The 23,108-nt window shown below is 35.9% G+C and overlaps 1 protein-coding gene across 3 annotated transcripts in view; it reads right to left on the bottom strand.

The window, feature by feature from the left end:
* TLK1 (tousled like kinase 1) overlaps window positions 1-23,108 on the bottom strand; it is a gene marked incomplete at its 5' end in the record, with an annotated part of 119,329 nt that overhangs the window by 26,024 nt on the left and 70,197 nt on the right. For all 3 annotated transcript variants that reach the window (XM_084247595.1, XM_084247594.1, XM_084247593.1), the window contains 3 exons: window positions 12,763-12,951; window positions 16,438-16,574; window positions 16,688-16,798. In XM_084247595.1, the coding sequence (XP_084103721.1) occupies window positions 12,763-12,951; window positions 16,438-16,574; window positions 16,688-16,798 (437 nt within the window). The remainder of the gene's footprint in view (window positions 1-12,762; window positions 12,952-16,437; window positions 16,575-16,687; window positions 16,799-23,108) is intronic.

Raw genomic sequence — 23,108 nt, forward strand, 5'->3', positions numbered from 1 at the left:
GTTACAGCAAGTGCAAAGAAGCTATGATGGAAATAGGTTGGCATATAAGAAAAAAATATAAGCATCAGAACTAGTCACAGATGCTGTGAGCAGTAGGCAAGGTCAGCAGGCGGCCAGTAAATGTATAGACTTGCAAATCATTGCAAGAGGAATATCAGTCTAGTCTAGGCACTGGTTTAAATAAAAAAGGGAAAAAAATATTCTCCTTTCTCTGCTTCCAGAGTTAGGCATGAACAAGCTAGATAAAGCTTAATAAATATAAGTACTTTACGGTTATTTTATCACTAATTTCTAATATAACTAAAAAATAACCAGTTTAACATATATAACCTAACAAGACATATACAGATTACATTTCCTAAGAAAACAGTTTTATATTCTGATAAAAGTGGAAGAAAAAGAAAAACTGCTCCACAACCAACGACTTCCATTTCATTTTTCCAATTTTGAAAAAAACGCTTTTCTCTGTTTTATGCAATCCCTTTTTATACATTTGTGTGTTCTGAGAGTCTCTGGTTAAACTCCTAAACCAGTTGTGATTTACTTATATTTGGTTCAGGTTCTTTAGTATCATTTAGAATAAATGCTAAGCATAAATAAGAGATATTCTGCAAGGTAGGGGGAGGAAAAGGGATCAAAACAGGGGAGAGAAGAGCACAAGGGACCATGGTGATTGTTTGCTGGTGGACTGGTGATGGGAATTTTACCAGGACTACACAATGATTGAAAAAATATAAATTAAAAAATAAATTATAAAAAAATAGAAGGCTATTTCCTTCTAGCTAGATGTTATAAATTTACTAATTCTACACATACACAAAAGGTATTCAAAGGAAACAAATGAAAAACTCTTAAGAAATTCAGTATTTTACTAGAAATATTTTAAGATATAAATATCTAAAATAAATTAAATATACCCTAGTTTTAGGGTGACACAGCTGCTGGGTTTTATTATACTAAACAGAGCAATAATTGATAGTGGCAATAGTTGTTTATAGTAAATTGGAGAACTAAATGTTGTAGTGTGAATGTAGATGAAGTAGGAGAGGAGAAGTTGTTAAAAATAGTTTTAGAAATTAAAATTGACAATACCTCAACCCAGTAAGAAAAAGTTGTAGGAATGTTAGTTTAGGAATATACATATGCTATTAATAGAAATTTAATTACCTAATTAACAATTTCATGATTTCTTATTCTAAAAGTATGGTTTTAGGTCCACAGGTAGACGAAAGGATGGGATAAGAACTTATATATTTAAACATATGTAAATGTTTTATTTTCTATACAGAAATAAAATAGAATTCTATACTTTGTTTTTGACTGAGTTTAAAAGCACAGCTAAAGTCTGATATTCATAAACTGAAATTAGTACACGAGTTTCCTGAAAATTTTTGAAAGTGTATTTTATTAAGAAGTTTGGCTATCATATAAAATTGCTAAGCTCCAACACATACAAGTGGTTGGGAATTTCTGCATTTGGAGGGAAGATTATATTGTTGTCTTAAATTGTTAGTTTTCAATTGCTAATATCCTAGTGTTGTAATAAATTGGTGTCAATCCATCAAGTCCATCACAATTTAGTTCACTGAATATTGTTTGGTCAATTTTACAGCATAATGTAATGCATATTTGCTTTAATAGCATTCAGTCCCAATTGTTAAGATCTTTGTGTTGTGGTCCAAATACAAATCTTTCACATATCTATAGCTAAAGTAAATGTACACAAATAGTTCATTCCCAAATTTACACGGCACAGTGATACAACATTTTGATTACTCCAACTACAATCACTATATTAAACTTCAGAGTAAAAAATATATATTTTTATATATATACACATATATATTAACACATATTTACTAACTTCTCAATATTTGGGTTTGAAATATTAATAAGCAATATTTAAAGAGCGCACTAAATCCCTACGCTACTGATTTTCTAAGGCAGTGATTCTCACCATTTCATAATCATGGATAACAACTAATAGCATGAAGGAAATTATAAACTCTACAGAAAAATTTCACAAATACATAATTTTACAGTTCAAAGTTATCCTTTTTCCAGGGACTTGTCTAACCAAACAGAACGCAAACACTAATACAGCTGATAGAGACATTTCTTACATTTCTCTCCATTTCCTTATCAGGAAGTACCTGCCATGTAATAGCTTTCTAGAGATCTATGTCTACTTGCATTAATGAAAAATGTTTTTAGGTAAAATGAAAAATGTATTTAGAGAAGATGAAACTTCTTTAGAGAAACAGGGTTTTATTAAGTAGAATGAAAAGAGTTAAGTTAGGATAGTATTAATTTTAATGACTTTTAATTGTCACCATCAATGATTTTTAGCATGCTCAAAAAAATCCTACCCTCTTAACACAAGTCTTTTATTTAGTAAATAACTGATTGACAGATAATGTAGAACTCTCTGTTCTGTATATAGAGTCTGTATATGAATTATCTCTGAAAAGTTACATCATGGACTGAATTATTAGTATTTTACTATGTGCAAATATTTACATCTATTTATTTAACAGCATGCTAAAGCTCCTCATAAAGCTATTTGGTAGGTTTATATAAAACTTTAAGAAATCAAGAAATTTAAACTTCAAATACAAGTCTTAGATCACGTGTGTTTGGAAAATTCCAAACACAAAGTAAGTTTGAGTGAATAATTTTATTTTTAATTCAAAAACTGTTTTATAACAGTTAAACAGAAATATGGGATGATGACAAGTGAAAGGAACTGACTGAAATAACAGGAAAGAGAATACTCATTTTAAACAAAGTTGATAATTATTAAAGACATTCTCTTGAATGAGGAAACTAAACCTGAAGTCTCAAATTAAGAAACCTAAGCTATGGGAAGTAACTATTAGAAGCATTTAAGGGGAAAAAAATAACAGCAAGCTCATTCATTTGAACACTTTAGAAAATCTTTGTTGAATATTTAATTATGAGCCATATATTGAGGACTTTTTTTAAATGAGGGAATGAGGGAGATGAGACTAGTTTGTCTTTGAAGAGACCCCCAAACAAACTAGAAATAGAAGAGAACTTCCTCAACGTGATAAAAGGCATTTATAAAAATCCGTAACTAAGATCACACTCAATAGTGAAAGACTCAAAGTTTCCCCCTTAAGATCAGGCAAAAGACAAGGATGCTTTCATCACTGCTATTCCTTATTGTACTGCAAGTCCAACTAGAAAATTTCAGTAAGAAAAAGAAATGCACTGAAATTGGAAAGAAAAAACTAAAACTGTATTTGCAGATGACATAATTCTACATGTAGAAAATCTCAAAAAAAAAAAAAAACAAGAAAAAACTATTAAACATAATAAATTCAGCAAAATTGTAGAGTCTGAGATCAAAACACACAACAAAACCAGTTGTTTTTAGACACCATCATGAACGATCTAAAAAGGGTATTATTTTTACAACAGACTCCAAAAGAATAAAATAGGAATAAATTCAACCTAGGAGAGGGTACCTGTACACTAAAAACTACAAAACATTGCTAAAGAAATGAAAGAACACTGAAAGATGTCTATGTTCAAGGATTAGTGGGCTTAAAGCACTGTTAGGAGGGCAATCCTCCCCAAAGCATGCCACAAATTCAATGCAAACCAAATCCAGATCCAATCACAGATTCAATGTAGTAAGAATGGTTCATTCTGCTAAAATGGAAAAACTGATTCTTAAATTCATATGGAAATGCCAGGGGGCCCCAAACACAAAAATAATATTGGAAAAATAAAGTTAGAGGACTCATACTCTCTATTTCAAAATGCACCATAAAGTAATAGTCTGCACTGTCATTAAAGATAGACATATATAGGCCAATGGGACAGAAGTGATTACCAAAATAAACTCAAATAATCCATCGCCAATTGTTTTTTGCCAAGATCATCCAATGAAGAATAGTCTCGTCAACAAACGGTGTTGGGACAAACAGAAAGCCACATGTAAAAGAACGAAGCTGAACCCCTACTTTATAGGAAAAATTAAAACTGGATTAATGATCTACTTTTTTTTAAAGATTAATTTATTTATGCATACAAGAACTGTGGCACAGGCCAGAGGTGCAGGGGCTGAGATGATTCACCAGAGACAGAGTGGGGAGCAGAACAGACAAATCTACTGAAGTACACTGCTGAGGGGAGCATCAGTGAGACAGGAGAGGTCTGTTGCGCCATGTGGGTTAGTTCCCTGGTGGGGAATCAAACTCCTTGCAGGGACATAACCCCTTGTGCCAACAGGGAGGCCTTTAATGATCTACTTTAAAACTAAAAACTGCTAGAAGATAGTGCAGGGTTTTCATGACTATGGATTTGTTAGATGACTCTTAGATTTGACAAAAGCAACAAAACTAAAGTACAAAAGCAACAAAACAAAACAATAAATGTTAACTCCACAACAATTAAAACCTTCTAGAATCAATGGGCATCATGAGTAAACACAACTAAAAGAATGGAAGAAAATATCTACATATCATATAACTGATGAGGGTTTAGTATCCAGAATAGATACACAATTCTAATAGCTCACTAACAAAAAGACAAAGGCCTGATTAAAAACTGAGCAGACTTGAATCTACACACAAAGACAAACACCACATTAACAGATGTTCAACATCATTAGAATTCATTCAAGAACTGCAAACCAAAAGGACAATTAAGATGCTACTTTACACTTACTAGGATGATTATAACAAAAAAAAAAAAAAAAAAAAGGAAAGTAAAACGTTGCCAAGAATGTGGAGAAACAGGAACCTTTATTCACTGCTGGTAGAAACATAAAATGGTGCAGACATGAATAACAGAGGTTCTTCAGCAACTTAAACATAGAACTGCCATGTGAACTTGCAATTCTACTCCTAAATATATACTCTAAAGAAATGAAAACATACTCACACAAAAATTTGCACATAAATGTCTACAGCAACATTACTCATAACAGCCAAAAGTCAGAAATAGTATAATGTTAATTAGCAGGTGAATGGATAAATTGTGCATATACATACAGTGGAGTATTATTCAGACATAAAGAATGAAGTACTGATATTACAACTTGCAGGCATCTCAAAAACAATGTGCTGAGCAAACTCAAGGAAGAAAAGTTCATATACTGTATGATTTCTTGAGGCAAACATATAAAGCAAGCAGATTACTTGTTACCAGATGATGAGAGGAGGGAGGAATGGGAAGTGATTATATAATTTGTATAATGTGTTCTAAATTAATGAAAAGTTTTAAAACTAAAGGGAAATGGTAGTTGCATAACACTGTGAATGGAGTAAACGCCAGTGAACTGTATACTTGAAATGGCTAATTGCATGTTATGTGAACTTCACCTTACTTAAAAAGCATCACTGGGAAAAAGAAATGGGGGTGTGAGGGAAGGATGAAACTAGTCTGCCTCTGAAAAGCCCAAATGTTCACATTACAATAAAAATTGAAATAAGAACCAAGGGTTTACACTCTGTGTTACTGAGTATGCAGAATAAAGCCTTCCTCCCCCTAAATCAACATCCCAATCCCTGGACAGTAATCAGTAATATTCGTAATAAAGAAGAGCTAAGATAGCAGATGGAATTAAGGTTGCTAATCAGCTTATCTTAAAATAGGGAGTTATTCTAGACTACCATTATGGGCCTAATATAATTATGAGTCCTTAAATAAAGGTGAGAAAGGCCAATGTTTTTAGTATCAGAATGAGGTGACTTGAGAAAGACTTGACTGATAACTGCTGAATGGAGGAAGAAGGGGATCAAAAACAATGAATGTGGGCTGCCTCTCGAGTCAGGAAAAGGCAAAGAAATGGACTCTTCTCCAGTCACCAGGAATAACACAGCCTAGATGACCTACTGATTTCAGCCTAGTAAGACAGATCCATTTTGAATTTGCCATCTCCAAAAATGTAAGATAATAAATTTGTGTTCTTTAAACTCACTGAATTTGTGGAAATTTGTAATAGCAGCAAAAGAAAACTAACACAGACCTTGATATATCAAAGTGGAACACTCCTGTAACAGTCACCTAAAAATGCGTAAGTGGCTTTGGATTTGGCAGTGGGCAAAAGGATAGAAAAATTATGAGGAGCATGATTTTTATTTTTATTAAATTTTTTTAGTTTTCTTTTATAATCCAAATACCTTTTTGTGTGTATGTGTAAAGGAACAGGGGTGCAGGCCAGAGGTACAATGGGATGGAGGGTGGTGAGAGGATTCACCAGAGACAGAGTGGAGAGCAGAACAGGTAGATCTATTGAAATACACTGCTGAGGGGAGCAGAGGGAAAGACAGGAAAGGTGTGCTGTGCCATATTTGGGTTAGCGTTCTGGTTGGGGATCGAACCAGGCCACAGTGGTGATAGCACTGAGACATAACCAGGGAGGCCCCCAGGAGGATGATTTTAAAAATCTTAGACTGCCATGAACATACTGTTAGCAGAAATATGGAAGTTAACAACTCAGGGAGGACTCAGAAGGAGCCCTAGCACAGTAGAGAAAAACATTATTTCCTTAGAGAACATGAAACTCTTATGAACAGACTACTGACAGCAATATGGACAGTAGGGGTGCTGCTGGTAAGGACTCAAAAGGAAGTGAGGGACATACTGAAAACTGGAGGAATGGAATTACTTGTTATTATGAAAGACTCTTGAGCAAAAACTGTATCCTGTGGTTACATAGAAAGCCAAACTTACAAAATATTAACTTGAATGCTTAGTTTAGGAGATTTCCAAACAAAGCACTGAAAGCACAGACTGGTTTCCTCTTGGATGTTCCCATTAATATATGGGGACAGAGATTAATTAAGGGAAGAAATGTTCAAAAAAAAGTATACAAGATTTAATGTTTAAGAAATTCTTTTCCTAGAAGGGAATGGAGGCATCACACTCCCAGACTTCAAACTATACTACAAAGCCATGATCATCAAAATTGCATGGTATTGGAACAAGAACAGACACACAGACCAATGGAATCAAATAGAAAATCCAGAAATAAACCCACAGATTTATGGTCAACTAATCTTTGACAAAGAAGCAAAGAATATGCATTGGAGCAAAGAAAGTTTGTTCAATAAATGGTGCTGGGAAAACTGGGTCGCTACATGCAAAAGAATGAAGCTTGACTACTACCTAACACCATGCACAAAAACCAACTCAAAATGGATTAAAGAACTAGACATAAGATCTGAAACCATAAAATACACAGAAGGAAATATAGGCGAAACACTATGTGATATGCACATCAAAGACATCTTTACAGATACATCACCCAAAGCAGTGACAGTGAAGGCAAAGATAAACAGCTGGGACTAAATCAAATTAAAAAGCTTCTGCACAGCAAAAGAGACAATAACAAAAACAAAGAGAAACCCCACCAACTGGGAGAACATTTTTGCACACAACACCAATGATAAAGGACTGATCACAAAAATCTACAAAGAGCTGATGAGACTCAACAAAAACAAAGAAAATAATCCAGTCAAAAAATGGGCAGAGGGGCTCTGGTGAATTCTCTCACCTCCCGCGCTTCTGACTGTACCCAGTGCATGTATAAACAAAAACAAACAAACAAACAAATAATAAATAAACATGCCTCTATTAAAAAAAAAAAAGAAAAAAAAAGAATATATTTATTAAAAAAAAAAAAGGGCAGAGGAACTAAAAAGAAACTTCTCTGAAGAGGAAATGCAAATGGCCAACAGGCGTATGAAAAATGTTCAACATCACTTGTCATCAGGGAAATGCAAATCAAAACTACAATGAGATACCATCTTACACCAGTGAGAATGGCACATATTAAAAAAACTAGCAACAACAAATGTTGGTGAGGTTGTGGAGAAAAAGGAACTCTTTTGCACTGTTGGTGGGAGTGCAAACTGGTCCAACCACTATGGGGAGCTGTGTGGAGATTTCTGGACCTACTAAACATAGAGCTTCCATATGATCCAGCAATTCCACTCCTAGGTATTTACCCAAAGGACACAGAAACATTAATTCCAAAGAGCACCTGCACCCCTATGTTTATAGCAGCACTATTCACAATAGCTAAGCTTTGGAAACAACCCAAATGCCCAAAAATAGATGACTGGATCAAGAAGATGTGGTACATATACACCATGGATTACTACTCAGCATTCAAAAAAGATAAACACATGCAATTTGCAGCAACATGGATGGAGCTGGAAGGGATCATGCTCAGCGAAGTAAGTCAGAAAGAAAAAGAAAAATACAGGATGGTCTCACTCATAGCAGGAATCTAGAAAACTGAAAAAAGGGACCAAGAAAAGAATAACTATAAGAAAGAAAATATCAAAATCAACAAACAACTATGAACCAGAGACACTCTGTGGGGGGTGGGGGGCGGGGAAAGGAGGGCTTGGGGGTCAAAACAAGGGGGTTGTAATTGTAAGGGGAATATAAAAATAAAATTAAAATAATAAATAAATAAACAAATAAGAAATTCTTTTCCTATCCACTACTGAGACTACCCTGAGAGGAGAAACCAATACTGTGCAATAATTAACAATGATATCACAACAACGATACTGTAAAGAAAAAAAATCTTATCCTATCCAGAGTACAAAATACACTAAAATTAAGATTTAGTGTTCCCCTCCCCCAAAGGTGTAGCTGAACCCATTTTGCTAATACTCCAGAAATGTCAGAGTATTCAGTCACATTAAAGAGATAAAGTATATGATTCATATATCCCCCTCAGATCTCTCAGCCCAAGCCAAAAGGTCATGATGAAATTACTTGAAAAAGAATGTCAAGGATGTCTAAGGGAGTGAATCCTGTATCACATATGGTAGAGTCACAAGGTTCTTAAGAACTTTATACTAGCAGAACAGTACGAAGCAGAACTGCTAAAATCAAACTATTATATATGAATCAAAGGGAATCTGGGTTTTTTCCCTCCCTGTTTATACCTGCATTTGTATGCAATCTAATTGTTATACAGTATCAATTTATTTCCCATTCCAGGAACACATACCAGTATCACTTGAGGGGTAGTTCTAAGTCAACATATGCAATAAAATAGATGGAAATGATTACTGAACTATGGTTAAAGTTATCGCCTTGGAAGACAAGCAAAAGACCTGTGAAACTAGAAAAATGGTCTTTTGAAAATGAAAATATGATGCTCAATCAAATGCTTATGTATTATAATTTAGTACAGTCAGTTCTCTAACTCTGGGTTCTAGAAACAAATTTAACCAACTTTGGATCGGAAATACCTATCAGGTAGTTAAGGTCTACGATGATTACCTATATTGAAAATAAATACTTTTTTCTTGTCATCATTCCCGAAACAATGCAATATACTATTTACAGAGCATTTACATTGTATTAGGTAGTATAAGTCACCTAGAGATCATTTAAATTATACAGAAGGATGTGCACAGGTTGCATAGAAATATTATACCATTTTACATGAAGGACTTGAAAATCTATAGATTTTGGTACCCATGTAGGCCATGGAACCAATCTCCCTTGGATACCAAGCGATGACCATATTTACTGAGCACTTTTCATGTGTAAGGAACTGTGCTAGATAGTGGGAATACAGAGATAAAATAGTGACATAAACACTACAACACAGTCACATACAAAATGATATAAACACTGAAGGGGGAATGGGAAGAACAAAAAAAAAAGTTAGGAGATTTTCCTATTGAGATTGGTGTTTGAGCCAAGCCTTAAAGGATGAGTAGGAAATGAGACAGGTAAAAAAGGGCAAGAACAAGATGAACCAAAGTTTCTGCCCAGAAACAATAAAGTGCAATCTATTTAAAGAACTGAAACGAGTCTGAGGCAGGATAGCAGGGCACATATTAGGGAATGAAGTTAGAGGAAGGAGGAGGACTAAAAAGGATCTTTATGAGAGTGAACTTTATCTTGAAAGCCGGTGAAGGAGTTTAAACATGATAGTGACATGATGAGACAGATAAGAAACAGTAATTTAAGTTTTTAAAAAGAGATGAGGGTCCATATTAAGCTAGTGACAATGAAGATGGACAGATACAAAAATGTTATGGAAACAGATATGGAGAAGTAGGGAAAAAGGAACAATACCTAAGATGCTTCTAGTGTTATTAACTAAGTGAATAGACAGAGAAGCAGTACAGTGATACCCTAGAGATAGTTAACTCTTTTCTTTCAAGGGTTAAGCAAAAGTTTTCAGGAAGAGGAACCATCTAGGATGGGATTTAAAAGATGAACTGAAATTAAGACAAATGTTTGGAGTTTGGAAGTTGGCAGTGAGGGGGAAGTTCTGGTCAATGGTAAAGACGAGGCTGGTGAGGTCATAAGGACCCAGATAAAAAGTGTTTTATAAGCCATGCCTTATAAGACTATGTAAGTCTTAAGACTTTTGGATTATATCATTTAAGCAATAGTGAGGTGTGCTAGGATTATAAAGAAAGAAGAAAATGAAGAGATACCATTTTAATTTCATAAAAAAATGACTGACTTCACATGAAAATGGATTAGAGAATTAGACCAAAATTGAAGTTGGGAGAGGGGATAGAGACAAATAACCCAAGCAAAGAAAGAGTAAGTAACCTGAGTTAGAGAGCTGGCAGTAAGTGCACATATTTGAGATTTAGGAGAACTAGGTCACAAAGGGGGTGGAAATACCTACTTCTAACACATACTTGCTTCTGAAAAAACAACTTGTTTACCCATTTACCCATTTTATTAAGCAACAAATTTAATAATTTACAATAATTTTCTAATAAAATATTATTGGGTAGATAGATGCTTTAATTCCAGCTTGCAATAGCTCCTCAAACTTAAGAAGACTTAAGAAGAAGTAGATTTAAGATGAACTTTGAAAGATTATCACCACCTATTTAAAAGGAAAGTAGTAGGGCCTCCATGGTTGCACAGGGAAAGTCTCAGTGCTATCAAGCTACTGCCACCCACTGTGGCATGAGTTCAATTCCCAGCGAGGGAGCTAACCCACATGGAGCAGCAGACCTCTCTTGTCTCGCCCGCTGCTCCCCTCAGCAGTGTATTTCAGTAGATCTGCCTGTTCTGCTCCCCACTCTGCCTCTGGTGGCGAATCCTCTCACCTCCCACACTTCTGGTCTATGCTCCAGTTCTTGTATACATAAATAAAAATAAATCTTTAAAAAAATAAAAGTAGTAAATACAGATAAGAAAAAATGTCAAGTGTGACAACAAGAATTCTGGCATGTGGAACTTAGCGGATGGTAGTAGCATTTACTAATACAGAGAATACAGGAAAGGCAGTGGTGTGTCTGCATGTTTCTGTGTGCATGTGTAGAGAGACTGAAATGGAAAGATAAGTAAAGTTTTTGTGTTCTTCAGTAAATACAGCTTTGAACAGGCAGCATTAGAGGTACCAGCAAAACATTTAGTATCAACCAAACAACAATATGACATTCAAGACTAAGATACAAATATCTGATACTTAACAGAAAAAGTGGGCTGGAAATAGAAGTTTGGATGTTAGTAGTATGTACATAGTAACTCTGAAAGTAGCTCAAGGAGAATATGTGGAATAAGAAAATGGCCTAGGACAGATCCCTAAAATACATCTACATTTTACAAATTGTTTGAGTAAATGGTCACAGAAAGGACTGAGGAGATGTAGCCAGATAAGTTAAAATGAAAATTAGGACAACAAAGTATTTTAAAAACTAAGGTAAGAGTCTTCTGGTGGGGGGAGAGAGGGGAGAGGATTCAACAATATTCAGCACTGTCAAGTTAAAAACTAAAATGTCTATGGCATTTTGTATCAATCTTTAAAAGAACAATTTCAGTTAAGGAAGGAGAATAGAAGTTGAGGCAGAATAAACTGCAGGCACAGGCAGGTCTTTAAAGAAACCCAGTAATGAAGATGACAGAGAACAAAGACTTTAGGGATTTATAACTGAGGGAGAGTTGTTCTTTTTTTTTTTTTTTAATTTTCTAAAAGGAAGGACTAGTAGAGAGGAAAAGGTTTAAGATGTAAGATAAAGGAAGCATCAATAAGAGAGATTCCTGCTGTAGGAGGGCATGGGATTCAAAGCACAAAATAAAACATTAGAAAAAGAACACATTCATATTAAGAGGGTATATGTATATGTATGTATAGAATGTATTTCCTACCTACAAAAACTTAGATAAGTTATAAAACAAAAAAAAATTTGTTTAGATGAACATCAAAATTTTAACAATGGTGTTCTCCGTAGGATGGGATCATGTTTTTATTATTATACCCTTCTATATTTTTCAAATAAGTATCAAACTGTTTTTTGAAATGTCTGTATCCCTTGAATTATAAAGAGTAATTCATCATTAATGCATAAAATTTCAAAAACCAAACAGCAGAAAGGAAAAAAACACCTATAACATACCAGTGTTTTCTATTACAGGTTAAGATATGTCTGTTACATTACTTAACATTTCATCAGAAAAAGAAAACAATTATTAATTGAAACACTGAAATGGAATAACCAAAACTGATAATTATCATTCAAACATGAAAGAATGGATTCCATCTCCTCTTAGGTACCTAAGTCTCAATTTAAAAAGAGAATTCATAAAGCACCACTTTAAAAGGTAGAAATATTTGGGGCTTACTATTAATTTCGAGATCAATTTTTAATACTGCCTTCCTCCCTCGCTGTAACTATTTTTACTGTTTATATATTAGTTTAACTATAAATAACATCCATTACTAACATTCATGCTCACTGGCAACAATTTAAAAAAGGAAAATTAAAAGTGGAAGCTTACAGTTGTGGTAAATTTGGTCTAAGAAAGGGATCATTTTCTGCTCCGTTGACTGCTTTGTTTTTCCTTTGTTTTGGTTCAGAATTGGTAGAGGGTGCCTGAGAATTATTAGCTGTGGGAGGTTTGCGTTTTGCTAGAAGTTTCCTTTGTCTTTCAATGTCTTCCCTTTGCTGATTCACCCATTCTTGTTGCCTATATAAAAATAAATTTTAAAAACCGTATTAACCTTCTATTACTTTATACAATTAAAACATGAAAATACATTAATAAACATGAAAAATCATATAATAAAACCACATATTATAACCTAATGGTTCCAACCTTGTGAATCAACTAATACTTGTTGTCCAGATCTTATTTTGAACATTCCCTAAATCTCCTGGACTAGGGAAAGACGTGTGGCCATATATATATCATGGTATCTTATAGTTCCTCAACTCCTTCTAATAAATGTCATTCCTGTGTCTGGTAAGACTACATTAATCCATGAGAACAGAGGTTCTATTTATTTTCTATTCTTTTGGGCCTCTAGTGCCCAGCACAGTGATCAGCACATATTAAGTATTCAATAAATATTTGTTGAAATAAATAAGCTATGGAAAGGAAAAAAAAAAAAGGAATGAACTACGAGGTAGATTTTTATTTTTTATTTATTTATTTTTTTTATTTTATAGAGGCATGTTTTATTTATTTATTTATTTTGTTTGTTTGTTTATTTTGTTTATATATGCACTGGGTACAGTCAGAAGTGCGGGAGGGTGAGAGAATTCACCAGAGCCAGAGGGGGGAGCAGAGCAGGCAGAAGGACTGAAGTACACTGCTGAGGGGAGCAGCGGGCGGCAGGAGAGGTCTGCGCGCCATATGGGACCCTCCTCCGGTGGCTGGGGAGCAGCCGGGGATCGAACGGGCGCCGCAGTGGCTGAGGGCAGCTTCGCAACCCAGCGCTCAACCACTGCGCCACCGGGGAGGCCCCGAGGTAGATTTTTAAAATGTATTTCATTACTTAGCGCTTACAGAAAAACTTAAAAATATAAACATGAATCTAATCTGTATTATGTTCTAAATTATCTATGTTAAAAAAAGAAATTTTGGGAATGGACAAATGATATTTTCAAATGAAACAACAACTGACCTTAATATAAGAAATTTAGGAAGAAGGGATTCTGACAATTTAAAGAAAGGAAAGAGCAAAAAATTCAGCATGGCTTTGAGAAATGGGCAATTAGAGAAAGTAAAAGTACTAGTGCTTCCCATTCAAGAATACAAAGCTTACAAATTCTAAAAATTAATAGATAGGACATCAATAATAAAAACACAGGTAAGACTTCTGGCAATTTGACCAGAGCATTAAGTATCTAACAGTGAAGCTTTTCAAACCATCTCATCATAACTTACAACTTAAGCTTGCTGTACTAGTAACCATGTTCCCTATTATACCTCACTCATGCTACAAAATAGCTTAAATACTATAATTACAATATTTAGACCTAGAACAGGTCCAATGTTTCCAATCCTTGCTCCCCCACGCCCATTCAAGCCAGAATGATAAAACTTCTACTCTGATGATGCAAAGCTGCCTTTATACACATTTCCTTTTGCCATAGCTAGTTAGGTAGTAGAACAAGGAAGGTGTGAAACAATCCAGATTCACTTAGGAAGAAGAGTAAAAGGATAGAGAAAAATCTCAAGAATAGTAAAGTCAGAGCAAGACTTCATCCAGTTTTCACTTGGAGTTGGAAATAATTTCAACTTATTAAAAAAAGTCAACTTTTAAAGCTAGCTGAGAGCACAATCAAGATGTTATAAATGAAACAACAGGGTCTCCCTCGTGGAGCAAGGGGTTAAGATGCAACCTATGAAGCTGTCCACAGCCTCTGCAGCACGAGTTCGGTGCCCAGACAGGGAGCAACCCACATGGCGCAGCAGACCTCTCCTGTCTCTCCCGCTCCTCCCCTCAGCAGTGTATTTCAGCAGATCTGCCTGTTCTGTTCCCCAGTCTGTCTCTGGTAAATCCTCTCACCCCCCACACCTCTGGCCTATACCCCAGCTCTTGTATGTATAAATAAATCTTTAAAAAAAAAATGAAAACAATAACCTTAATGATTAAATTCTAATGAAACAATAAAGAATTACTGGAATGGATATATAGCTAATAACTGATTATTCAGAAATCAATGACTATAAAGTATATGTATTTCTTTTCTCATCTTCCAACTGTTTTGGGTTATTATCATTGATATGCAGCTTCATAATACTGATAGACTGATAAAAAATATGCCTATGTAACAACATACCATAGGCATGCAATAAATGCTTATTAAGAAAAGCAGAAACTAGATTTCTGATTTATTATAAAATGATATAACTCCAGAACAGCCAGACAGAAGAGATGTAGGCAGCAAGGCACAAAGATAGGACATAGACCTCCCATGTCCTATCTAGGTGCTCCACTCTTCCCAAATTTCCACATGTTCACCAACCTGGAAACTCCAATTTTGCTCTTTTGACAGTTCAATGGAGAAATCTTAACTACTGGCAGAGTTTATATTTTAGACTCTATTATGCAACCATTGTTGTTATTCATTACCAGGACAACTGTAGGTAGGTGTTAGCAGCAGAGATTCTTGTTTACATAACACTCAAAAATTATGGTTTCTGTGTCAAGGGTATCTCCTACTCTGCTTTTACTGTCAATATTTTAGCTCAAGTCTAATCACCTTTCATTTGGATACCTCCCTATCTGAACTGTCAATAAATATTATTTCCATATTCTGAATTCTCTTTTCTAAAACTGAATTCTGACCACATACTATATATATACTATATAGAAACCATTAACAGCCTGTTAGCCATAGAAATTAAAACCCAAATTCCTAGTTTCACAAGGACACTGTATGTCATGATGGCATACTTAACATTCAGCACAGCAATACTGTGGACCAGTGTTTGTAAACAACAATATTTATGTCATGCTATGTCAAATGAAGTTTTGCCTTCAATTTCTATAACTGGGTTGATTCTAGTGAAGCTGATGTTGATACTGGTTTTCAGGTTTTTAACAAATTTCCAGCAAAAGGGAGCACCTAAAGGAGTCAAACTATCCTTACCTACACTATCTGATCTCAGGGAAATATGGTAACAATGATTTTTTTGTTTTAAAATTTACCTCAGAAATGCTTAAAGCCACATGTTCAGTTCAACTGATTTATGAGCCAATGTATCTAAAGCAGAAGAGAAAAAATTCCTGTTTTTTTTTTTTTCCTCTGAAGGAATAGAGAGAGCAGACAAATGCTAAATATTAATACTGAAATAAGGATTGGCGAAATGGGGGAGGGAAAAAACTAGGGACAATCTCAGGTTAAATAGTTACAGATACAAATCTTTCAATGAAAATTAAGTTTTCAACAAATTTCTTATCAAGTCACCCATAAAGCTAGATGGTTAGTTCATATTTTGGAAATTATATTTTGAATAACATATATAATATAAATAAACGCCAACTAATCACGAAGTCCACTGATGCTAAAATTGCAATTGCTCTGTTCCATGCTCCTTTCACAGCACTAAATTCTATAATTTCAAAAAGATTCATAAGAAGTAGAATTCAAAATCTATAATCTTAGAAGGCAATGAAAACTCAAAGGAATACTAAATTTTTAAAATGTAAGAATGACTAACTTCACGAGATTCTGAAATGCAAAACCATCTGTCCATTGTTCAGTAAATGAAGCACCATGTCTAACTGTTGTGAAGTGCCCAAGGCGTAATCTGTCTTGCATACTCTTCTCTCTGCTTGACAGTTTTTCTTGTGTACTCTGAAAAGAGGAAAAATATCTTTACTCAATTTTATTCATTTAAATATAAAAAACATACAATGTAAAAGGGATAAGTGGAAGCAAAGGGAAGATTTACTGAACTTTTAACTTACCTTTTCAATGAGCAGCTTCTTGCTCATTGATATGCATTTATTTAATCGTTCTTTATATTTTTCAAGTAATTTTTGTTGTTCATCTATTTGCCGTCTGAGATCACAGTTAGCCTACAACATAAATAGAAAATGGGAAAGGTCTAGGATTTTTGTATATGAAGCACTTAAATATATTTTAAATGTTTTGAGTAAATTACATAAAGAGAAAGGATTAGTAAGATTAAGTATGATACCAATAATTTTCTTTTAAACAACTACTTAACTAAGGATAGTTTAGGTAAATGTTGCTTAGTTGTGTAGTGAAAAGTACATGAAATTTGTAGCCATACTCCATGTTTTAAAATCCACACAATGAAGTATAAAAATTTGGCTAAATTAAATTATCAAAATTGTTAGTTCAGTTTTCTTTTTTTTCTAAAATAGAAGCAATGCCATTTACTCAATTAAAAAATAATTGAAATATATAAAGAATCTAACACTTAAAATAAATGTGAATTCTCTTCCCTCTCTTATAACTAAAAAAAATTTCCCCCAAAAAACTTGTGGCTGACACTGTAGTCACCAATTCAATATCCTCAGCATCTTGGATACCAATTTTGTTAACTTTGTAGGCAGTCATGCACTCAGAGAAGGGGGCTCTCTTGAGCTAAGCTAATGAGTCTAGTTTATAATAGTGACAAGCGAATAATAACCCAGAGGACTTTTGCAACACAGACTGCTAAGACCCACCACCCAGCATTTCTAAGTCAGTAGGCTCTGGGGTAGGGTCTAAAAATTTAATTTTAACAAGTGCTTCTGGTGTGGGGATCACACTTTGAGAAACACAGGTGTAGGCCAAACATGGTAGAAGCCAAAGGACAGTGGCATAATAAACTGAAAATGCTGGGATAAAGTTCTGGCAATCTAAAATTATATACCTAAGAAAACTGTTTTGTTGTTGTTGTTTTCAAGAAACAAGGGTGAAATAAAGATACTTTCAGAGAAACACAAATGAAATTAAGCACAAACAGATGCTTATTAGGGGTAAGTCAAATAAAACCCCACCAAATTCTATCTGTGTATACACAAATATTTAATATGAAGCTACAGTAATTACTATGACCCTAATCTATTTTCTCCCCTTTCATTAAAAACAAAACAAAACAAACAAACAAACAAAAAAAAACCACACATTTTATTCTGGATTTTACCTGCCTAAATTAAAAAACACATTTTTTAATGTGATGTAAACATAAGGTATTCAAAGCTACACATGCTTGTACTCTGTTTTTCCCTTTCTCTTCCCATTCTCTATTAAAGGACACAGGTATTAGAAATGAAGCTTAATAAAATATTTTCACCTTGCTATGACCGTCAAGATGGAAGTCATACACTAAGGATGAGGCAGCAGAAAAACTGAAGGAGCCAAGATCCCAAATAAAAGACTGTGTGAAGCCATTATACCTGGGCTGCCCACTTCTATTCTTTTCTCAAAAAATAATACTCTTGTCTTTAAAGTATTGTTTATTTTCTCTGCTACTAATAGCCAAAGACAATTGCTAAATGATAGATGCTGTGGTACCAGTGTTAATACATGCACAGAACATGAAACACAGTAGAGAACACAGACATAGATCCACTTGTACACAGAAACTAATAATATAGCTGAGATGGTAATAAAAAATGAACTTTTAATTAAATAGGTCAGACAACTGGTTATTATACAGAAAGAACACTAAAATAAAGCCTGACTTCACACCAAAATAAATGCCAGTGAGATAGACTTAAATTGAAAAACCAGATTATAAACCTTTTGAAATAAAATATAGAATATCTTTTTGACCTATGAGAGAAAAAGAATTATTTTGGTATGATTTTGAAAATGATTTGGTATAAACAAAACATAATAAAAATTGGTATGTTTAATCATATAAAATTTTTAAATGCAATTAATCATCAAAAGAGAGCATGATGAAACACACACACCTATACTCAGAGAAAATCAACATACGTGCTAAAAAAACTGAATGACATCGCTTAGAAAAAAGGACAGTAACTCAGTAAGAAAAATGAAAAAATGCCATGATCAGTTATTTCACAGAAGAAACAAGAATGGTTAATGTTTTGAAAATATACTCATTTGAAATATTTTAAAATATTTTGAATAAAAACTCAAAAAATGAATAGTAAACACATAAAAGACATCATCCATGTTATATCCATCAGCTTGAATAAAAAACGTTTTTTTAAAACCTGATTATAACAAGCCTAGACAAGAATAATGAGCGACAAGATTATTTCTGGCCCATTGACTTTGGAGAGTAAAGTGATTCAACCACTTTGGGAGAACTTAGGACATTAAAAGTTAAGTTAAAGATGTGTCGGGGGCGGAGCAACATGGCGGCGAGGAGACGCTGCGAGTAAGATCTCCCATTAAAAAAAGTTAATAGGGAGGAAAAGCGGCAGGTCCTAGTGAGAACTGGGACACGGAAGATAAACGGACGACTCCAGCAAACTGCCCAAAGAAGAAAGTTGCCATAAAAGAGGACCAGAAGGGAGGGAAGCGCAGAACCCTGCTCCCCTCCCCCGCCCACAAAGTCGACACTCTCCGACCGGCAGAGAGGAGGGAAACAACAAACCAAAACGGCCAACAAGAACAAAGGACGCAGCAAGCGGGACTGTGAGTGGAAAGGAACTATTTCAGCCACCACACCCCGTGAACGGGAGCTGTGGAGTACCCTGCAGGATCCGCCGCGGAGGTGAGCTCCAGGCGCCATTAAAGAGAGACCCCGCCCCCCAGAGGAGGCCAGCACCAGCACACAGCCCCGGCCGCCCGGTAAGCTTGCGCTGAAAAGCAGTGCGCTGGAAAAGCAGACGCGGATCGGGGTCGCGCTGAAAAGCAGCGCGGTTGAAAAGCAAACGCGGATCCGGATCGGATCGCAGCTGCCCAGGTCCCCGCGCCTGCGACCTAGGCTTGCGGGGAGACACGCGGAGGCCCTCCCTGAGTGAGCAGGAACCAGGCGCCCAGGCAGGGGAGCGGGATTCAAAAGGCGCCATTCCCGCGCCACTGCGCGTCCTGGAACTGAGGGCTTTGGAACTGAGACCCGGGGCACGAAATTAGGGGCGTGGGTTCCCCACGACGGTGGGGCACAAGGCAGACACAGCACCCCAAAGCCGTTGAGGTGTACCCTACCATCCCCGCTCTGTTCCCTGTCCCACGGGGTGGAAAATCAGCTCCCCAAGGGCTCTAGGAGAGATCTCTGGTGCCACCTAGCGTCTTGAAGCCAGCAGAGACTCCTGAAGGAGCCAGTGGCCAGCTGGGGAGTTAGCCCACACCGGGCCCCTTCCGACCAGTAGTCTGAGCCCACAGGGAGAACGAGCACCCACAGCCGGGGCAGACCAGGCGCGCAGAAGAGTGTGCCTGAGACCAGACGCGCAGGGAGTGTGTCCCACATCACCATTTTAGAACAGGGACATTTCTTCAGTAAAGACTACCTGCAGAAGGCTTCCTCAAGAGCCAGAGGTGAGCGGGGGAAGTTCGCCCACGCCAGACCCCCTCTGGCCTGCAGTCCAAGCCCAGAGGGGGAGCAGGAACCCACCACCGGGGCAGACCAAGCGCAAAGGGGAGTGTGTCCCCACAGCGGCATTTTAGAACAGGGACCTTTCTCCAGTAAAGACTACTTGAAACTGACAGATGACTCCTGGAGGAACCAGAGGGGAGCAGAGAAGCCCACGCAAGATGCCGGCCAGTCCCAACAACACAGTGTCCCAACGCATACGGCAAATTAGAAAACAGACAGTAGGGAGGAGAAGAACCACACGCAACCTAGCAACTCTCCAGAGAAAAAGCACACCACAAAAAGAAAACCAGCCCCCAGATTGCAACGACAATAACTTGGAAGAATTTCTGAGCCTTCCAGAAAGAGAATTTAAAATTGCCGTGATTAAAAAACTGACAGAAGTCATAAAGGAAAACAATGATGAGGGAAAAATAATCAACGATCAGAAGAATGCAACTGAGTCCCTAGAGAGGGAAAACAATGGTCAGAAGAAAGAAATTGAGTCCCTAAAGAGGGAAGTAAAAGAAATGCAGGAGATCAAAGAATTAATGGAAGAACTAAAGAATTCTGGGAAAAGCAATGAAAGCAGAATAGATGAAATGGAAGAACGAATAAGTAATCTTGAAGACACAGAAATAAAAAGAACCAAAACAGAAAAGGAAAGAGAAGTACGAAGGAAAAAGAATGAAGAAAGACTTCGGGAACTATCTGACTCCATGAGGAAAGGAAATATAAGAGTTATAGGAATACCAGAAGGAGAGGAGAGAGATGTAGGAACAGAGAAAATATTCAAAGAGATAATTGAAGAGAACTTCCCAAATGTGAAGAAGGAGCTGAAAATTGATATACAAGAAGCAAGAAGAACACCAAACTTCCACGACAAAAGGAAAAATACAGAAAGACACATAATAGTAAAGCTCCCAAGAATCCAGGACAAGGAAAAAATAATGAAGCTGGCAAGAGGGAAGAAACAGATAACATTCAAAGGAAAGCCAATCAGGCTGATATCAGACTTCTCCGAAGAGACACTACGGGCAAGGAGAGAGTGGAGGGACATAGTCAACAGACTCCAAGAAAGCAGATGCCAACCAAGAATACTCTATCCCGCAAAGCTCTCCTTCCTCTTTGAAGAAAGAATATGGACCTTCCCAGACAAACAGAAACTCCGGAATTTCATTACAACTAAACCCCCACTCCAAAAAATACTACAAGGAGTCCTAAACCCAGAACCTCAGAGGGACAAATAACAATGAAAGAAGGCCAAAAAAAAAAAAAGTTATTAAAAGAATAAATAAATAAAATCAAAGGAAAGACAATCACAATGGCAAATACAGATTCTAACATATCAATATTAACTCTAAATGTAAATGGACTAAACTCTTCAATAAAAAGACATAGAGTTGCAGCCTGGATTAAGAAACAAAACCCAACCTTTTGCTGTCTCCAGGAAACACATTTAGCTACAAAAGATAAAAATAGGCTCAAAGTTAAAGGATGGAAAACAATCCTACAAGCAAATGGACCAAAAAAGAAAGCAGGAACAACTATACTTATATCAGATAAAACAGATTTCAAACTCAAAAAGATAAAAAGAGACCCCAATGGTCACTACATTATGATCAAGGGGACAATACTTCAAGAAGAAATAACACTCATTAACATATACTCACCAAACGAAGGAGCACCAAAATATATCAGACAACTGTTGTCCTCTCTGAAAACAGACATCGGAGAAAACACATACGTAGTAGGAGACTTCAACACACCACTATCAACAATGGATAGATCAACAAGACAAAAAATAAGTAAAGAAACCAAAGCTCTAAATAAGGACCTAGAGCAATTGGGCTTAACAGACATCTATAGAACACTAAACCCCAAAAAAACGGAGTACACATTTTTCTCAAGCGCACACGGATCATTCTCCAGGATCGAACACATACTGGGGCACAAGACAAACATCAACAGATACACCAAGATTGAAATCATATCAACCATCTTTTCTGACCATGAAGGCATCAAACTAGAAATAAACCATAAAAAGAAGGCAAGGAACTTTCCTACCTCGTGGAGATTAAAAACCACACTACTGGAAGACCACTGGACTAATGAGGAGATCAAAGAAGAAATTAAAAAATTTTTTGAATTGAACGACAAGGAGGACACCAATATCCTAAATGTATGGGATGCAGCAAAAGCAGTAATAAGAGGAAAATATATAGCAATAGAAGCTCACATCAAGAAACAAGAAAGAACTCAAAGAAACAACCTAATCTCGAAGCTCAAAGGTCTAGAAAAAGAACAACAAAAAAACCCCAAAACCAGTAGAAGAAAAGAAATAATAAAAACCAAAGCAGAAATAAATGAAATTGAAACTAAAAAAACAATCCAAAAGGTCAATGAAACCAAGAGCTGGTTCTTTGAAAAAAATCAATAAAATAGACAAACCCCTAGCCAGGCTCACAAAGGAAAAAAGGGAGAAAGCACAAATAAACAGGATCATCAATGAAAGAGGAGAAATCACAACGGACACAGCAGAAATCAAAAGAATAATCAGTAACTACTATGAACAGTTATATGGAAACAAGTTTAACAATCTAGAGGAGATGGACAAATTCCTACAACTCTACAATCACCGAAAGCTAGATAAAGAAGAAATAGAACACCAAAACAGACCAATTACAATTAGCGAAATTGAAATGGTAATCAAAAACCTCCCCAAAAACAAAAGCCCAGGACCTGATGGATTTACAAATGAATTCTACCAAACATTCAGAGACGAATTAGTGCCTATCCTTCACAAACTCTTCCAAAAAATTGAGAAGGAAGGGACAATACCAAACACGTTCTATGAAGCCAACATTACACTAATACCAAAACCG

The sequence above is a fragment of the Talpa europaea genome (genome assembly GCF_964194135.1).
Source record: "Talpa europaea genome assembly, chromosome: 1".
NCBI lineage: Eukaryota > Metazoa > Chordata > Mammalia > Eulipotyphla > Talpidae > Talpa > Talpa europaea.